Here is a 5,557-nt window from a genome sequence, read left to right as displayed (position 1 = left end):
CAGTGAACTTCATTAATATTAACTTTATCAATGCATAAAAACTAAACACGTTTGTGCGCTCACTCACAAAGAAGCACTCAGAGCAATTACTTTCATCGTTATCTTATTTTGCCTCTACAGGGCATACAGAAAAAAATATTCTTTTCTTGATATTATTGTATGCATTAAAAGAATAAGAAATGCTAAATCAGTACATTAAGTTCCTGAACTCTCGAATGGTATTCTATTTTCGGTCACCTTAAACCCGCATCTTTTATCGATACTTTATTTTTTAAATGATATAACTAGGAGATAATCGAAACTGTAATTGTAATTATTTATTATTATTATCTAATCAGTAATGGAATTTAATTACAAAAGTGAGAATTGCTCAACACCAGTAATGAGTTTTTTATCTCATCTTCATGTTTTTGTACTCATATGTGTGCGGTATTTAGGCAAACAATACGTGTTCTACGTTTCTGTTTCAATTAGGAACTTTTTAAAGTCTTTAGGTATGCAGGTGTACGTGCACGTTTCAACGAACAAACGAAAAAAATTCCTTATAATTTTCATTCGCAACGTACTTTTTAAGTTTATGATAAAATAACAAAAATAAATATACTTTCAGACTTGATGTTTAGTAATCCATTATAATGTTTTTATATATCTCGTAAATTCATTTTGCATTGTCTGAAAAACAGTAACCTTGTGCAATTGTATAAATGTCGCTCTAGCCTGGACCGTGCCTTATAAAGTTGGTTTATTTGGTTTAGATCGACATCTTAGTTCCTTTACCATATTTACGTAACTTGAGTAACGAAGCACATTGTGTTAAGAAATTATGTGCAAGTTAAGAAAATGTTATTGATGTTGGAAGATGTAGCATGTTCTAGTATCAATAAAACTATTCCTTGTGCTTATAAATCGTTGTTCGCCTACCTATTATCTCAAGGGTTTAATAACTTTCATTTAAAAGTTGATTGTATTATTAACATAATACGTCTTATTATAAGCTTAATCATTTGGTCTTGAGATGTTTATCTACAAATAATTTTTCTTACTCACTTCACTAAATCGTTATGTTCTTATTATTTCTTTCAGATTTACAGAACTTGAGGAATTAATACATGCCCCCTCTCTAATATCGGTGTAAGGCTATTCCTTCAGAGACATTTTTCAGTGAAGGAACTTTATCCACGAGTTACTTAAACAAATAAAATGATCTCTCAAATAATACATTCACCAAACTGCTCAAACCATGACTTATCGTTGTCTTTTTATAATTGCTCGTTAAACAACACAAAATGCGCTTTCAACAATTGCAGCAACAGATTTTGGACAACTTCCAACCCAATACTACTCATCACTTCAAATTTATCAGATGGTCAAGAAATCGAGAATGTGGTTGACAAAGAACTCGAAGTATTCCGAGAGCAGAGTCGTTTCTGGGTTCAGCGCGTTCTTGTTCCTATGATACTAATCATTGGGCTAATAGGAAACACAGTGACAATAGTAATAATGACCAGAAGACGTATGCGTTCATCTACCAACAGTTATTTAGCAGCTTTGGCTATTTTTGACATGCTTTATCTCATTTGTGTTTTTGTTCTTTCTTTAGCACATTATCCGGTAATACAGGATCCTCATTATTTTATCTACTGGCATATTAGGCCTTTCGCAATTATGTTAACAGATGCTTGTAGCAATACATCAGTTTGGTTAACGGTGACATTTACAATAGAAAGGTATATTGCAGTCTGCCACCCGATCAGAGGTAAAGTCTTCTGTACAGAGAATAGAGCAAAGAAGGTTATTGTTTGTGTGTCACTAATCTGTTTTTTCCTAACTCTTCCAACACCTTTTGAGTGGACCGTCGTTGAGATAAGGAACGATGAGACGAACGAAACGAAAATGACCATGGATTTCTCAGATTTTGGAAATAACAATCTCTATAAAACCGTTTATTACACGATGACTGCGATTTTATTCATCTTTATTCCCCTTTTCCTTCTCTCTATATTTAATTCTTTCTTGATTAGGTCAGTACATATTTCCAAAATACAGAGAAATACCATGACTCGACAAAGGGAAACTCGTGACTCTTTACAGCAAGAAAATAGGATTACTATCATGTTGATCGCTGTAGTATTATTATTTTTCGTTTGCCAGCTTCCAACTGCAGCAATTTTAGTGTATACGTCATTGCACACAGTTTATCCTCATACAAACAAAGAGGCTCTTCTTCTTGGTTTAGGAAATATCTTCAATTTTTTGGTGTGCATCAATGCAGCCGGAAACTTTATCTTGTATTGTTTACTTAGTCAAAAATATCGACGAACATTTCTTCTAGTTTTCTGTCCATGTATAAAAAGCAAACTGGTACGTTTACAATCTGTGTACCAGAGAACCACTTACAGTAACGCCAATGAAAGTCCACAATTGTCCAGAAACACTGTGCCTCTACGTTCCAAACACAGTAAACTTTTGAGTAGACACAGGCCAACATTGTCTCAAGGTTTTCGAGAAATTCAAATGAACAAACAAGACTGCCTGGGTGGCTCTTGTAAAAGAATTTGGAGGTCTGGAAGAAACAATTATTTAGAAGTTTTTCAACTGAAGAATACAGAATTTCAAAACTATGAAGACGAGCAACCGAAACAAGAAAAGTTTTCAACAGATTTTAATGAACACTGGCAGCAGATGTCATCGTGCCAAAGCGAAAACAAAGCAAGTTCTGTTGATAGTACCACAAGGTTACAACCACGTAACAATTTTGTTATCACAGTAACACCAGACGGTGAGTTATCCGTAAATGTAGAGTCTTCAGTGTAGCGTCTGGTTGTAGTTTCAGCTGTCAACACTCAAAAATGTATATCATTTGTATGCATAAAGGAAAGAATAAGGCCAAAAGTTAAGAAAACATAAAATTTTGTTTTTTTAATGTGTATACAAAAGTGTGTATAAATTGTGCAATATAATATATAAGTAAGATGAAGATTAGGAGGCAAAACTATCGGATTATTAATACAAAAATTATCATGGTGGTTGTAACATATCAGTTACAGTACTACAAGTACATGTTTTAATAACAAAATATAAATTTATGTATATCAGGGTAAATGAAATATGAATTCATGGTGTTTGTTTTGATGTAAAGTAGCTATATTCTGAGATGTTTACGTGATAATCTAATGGATCGATAAAGCACGAACATAAATTAACAAAATACAAACATCAAAAAATAACTATGTTTTTGACAAAAGGTTTAATCATCTAGTGTTATTGTAACTCGTAATAACTTTTCAAAATAATTACATATTTGCTGCAGTCTTTAAATTATGCTTTTGTATTATAAAAAACACTGCCTTTAAATACTCTCGCATCATCTGTTGTAAAAGAAAACACAGAAATATTATTATGTAATGTTTTCTTTGTGTATAATTTAAAATATATAAATCATAATAAGATTAAGGGCGTTAACCCACTTCTGAACTGAACCTTGACCCAAATTGGATGAACACTTCGTTTTCAATATGCTTGAAGACATCAATAAACATGGAATTTGTAAAATTTTAGAGATTTTGGACAACACTAGCCTTGTGTTTCTAATAATTGATATACCACACAATAGTCTTCGCACGGTCAAAAGTATAGTTTTTTGAGTGAATATATTTAAGATTTTAGGGGAAAAGTCAATTACATTTAGCAGCATTATCATTATTTAATTTTTGTATTCAAAATTATATTTTGCAACACCTTTAACTTGATGTTTGACCTTGGAAAAGTTTAGTTCTTTTCCAAAATGTTTAGGCGCATTCAACTGTTGAACACAAAATCCAAGTGAACATATATACTCTTTAGTAGGTTTAAAAAATCTTGAATCTCACAATTTAGATCGTAACAGATTATGCTTATTCCAGTATATCTTTCTCACATTTAAGAAAATAATACGACCTATCTATATAAGAACAGGTTACATAACTTGTAACTACTTTTATTTAGTTACTTTTACAAATACCTAAAGCTAACACATTAGTAATGTATATTATATGAAACAAAGTGATACTTGTGAATTTTCTTGCATATCATTAAGATGATGTTTAGTAATGGTTAACTTCAACTTTTATGATATTCCACAAAACAGTCAGTGTAATGATCAGACATGCGTGGCATATTTTCAACACTTAGCACAATGGTGTTGTGCCAGGTTTCATGAAGACCAATGATTTTTCCAGCTGTACAGACTTCTTGAAGCACTTATAGAAGAAACAGCTCTAGTAGCTCTTAGAGTATGAGGAGCAGCCAAAAGTGAAAAGATAATTTGTCTAGTAATCTCTAGAAGAAATGTGCTATTTGTACATTTACAGCAGTACCATTCAGATAAAAATGCTCTATTTGTTAGCACTATGCTTTAGATCCGTACACGGTACCTTCCACATCTGACCACAAATCAGCTCCACTTATCAACCTATTTCTTTATTGTGCTTTGCAAAAAATAAAAGGTTGAGTCACATCCACTTTGTCTTTTTGATGGTGCATTATAATGCTTGCAAAATGTTTTGGCAAGCACCAAATTATCAGTATGGTTTATAACATTAGTGTTCTAGCTGTTATCATTCCAGCAGCTTTGTCTTGCAGAACACCGCCATAACCACCTTTTCCTTTCTTATTCCCTTCATTTTGAACATTATTTATAGGATCAGATCGTATAGTTCAAGTAAGTTTGATACAGTTAGACTGTATTTGTAGTTGTAGGGACAGCGATGTAAAGACACTTTCAGAAAATCCCTGATACAAAGCCAGCAACTATGACTTGGATAACTGAATTTCGAAGTGTGAAACTATCTTTTTCTGCTCTTCGGCTTCAAACTTGAACTTTATGTAATAAACTTCTGGAGTACAGACGGATAAGAACTCAAATCCAAACTTTCTTAGCTTTGCATGAATAAATGCTGTTTAACAGTCTCTTTCTTAAAGGCAATAAGAAGTAGTAGGCCCTAAAACATTAGTTTCTTGTTAAACAGTAAGAAAACAAGTTTCAAACTATAAACGCCCCATTTGTAAAACAAATTTAATAATCAAAACATACAAACTGTGATATTGAAATCTGACATTTAATTATAGCTCCAATGCCTCAGTGGTATGTCTGCGGACTTACAACGCTCAAAACCGTGTTTCGATACCCGTAGTAAGCAGAGCACCGACAGCCCATTGTGTAGCTTTGTGCTTAATTCAAAGCAATAACATTTGATTCTTTCCACAAAATACGAACAATAATAAGCAAAAGAAAACTCTGTAAAATAATGCTGTTTAAGGCTTGTGTTTAACCTTATATGTTACAATTTGTGATTTTTTTCTCTTATTTTTCAGTCTTCACTCGATTTCTATTTGATTAAGTGGCGCTAATGACGACTAAATCTTGTGAAAACTTCACACGTTTGTTAGTGTTTCAGTGAAACTTTAGGCAGAATAAACATAGTAGCTTTGAAAATTTGGATGAATTGCTTTTGAATAAAAAAGGACCTAACTGGTTTGATTACACATCAACACGTCATAAATATTGAGATTAAAAACT

At 32.5% G+C, this 5,557-nt stretch overlaps 1 protein-coding gene across 1 annotated transcript; it reads left to right on the top strand.

The window, feature by feature from the left end:
• Window positions 1-1,093: 1,093 nt before the first annotated feature.
• LOC143254591 (thyrotropin-releasing hormone receptor-like) lies at window positions 1,094-3,349 on the top strand. The gene has a single exon (XM_076509744.1). The coding sequence runs from the start codon at window positions 1,201-1,203 to the stop codon at window positions 2,812-2,814; it is 1,614 nt and encodes a 537-aa protein (XP_076365859.1). The 5' UTR covers window positions 1,094-1,200; the 3' UTR covers window positions 2,815-3,349.
• Window positions 3,350-5,557: the final 2,208 nt, after the last annotated feature.

This window comes from Tachypleus tridentatus, chromosome 6 (genome assembly GCF_004210375.1).
Source record: "Tachypleus tridentatus isolate NWPU-2018 chromosome 6, ASM421037v1, whole genome shotgun sequence".
Taxonomy (NCBI): domain Eukaryota; kingdom Metazoa; phylum Arthropoda; class Merostomata; order Xiphosura; family Limulidae; genus Tachypleus; species Tachypleus tridentatus.
This window is presented reverse-complemented; position numbering and strand designations above follow the sequence as displayed.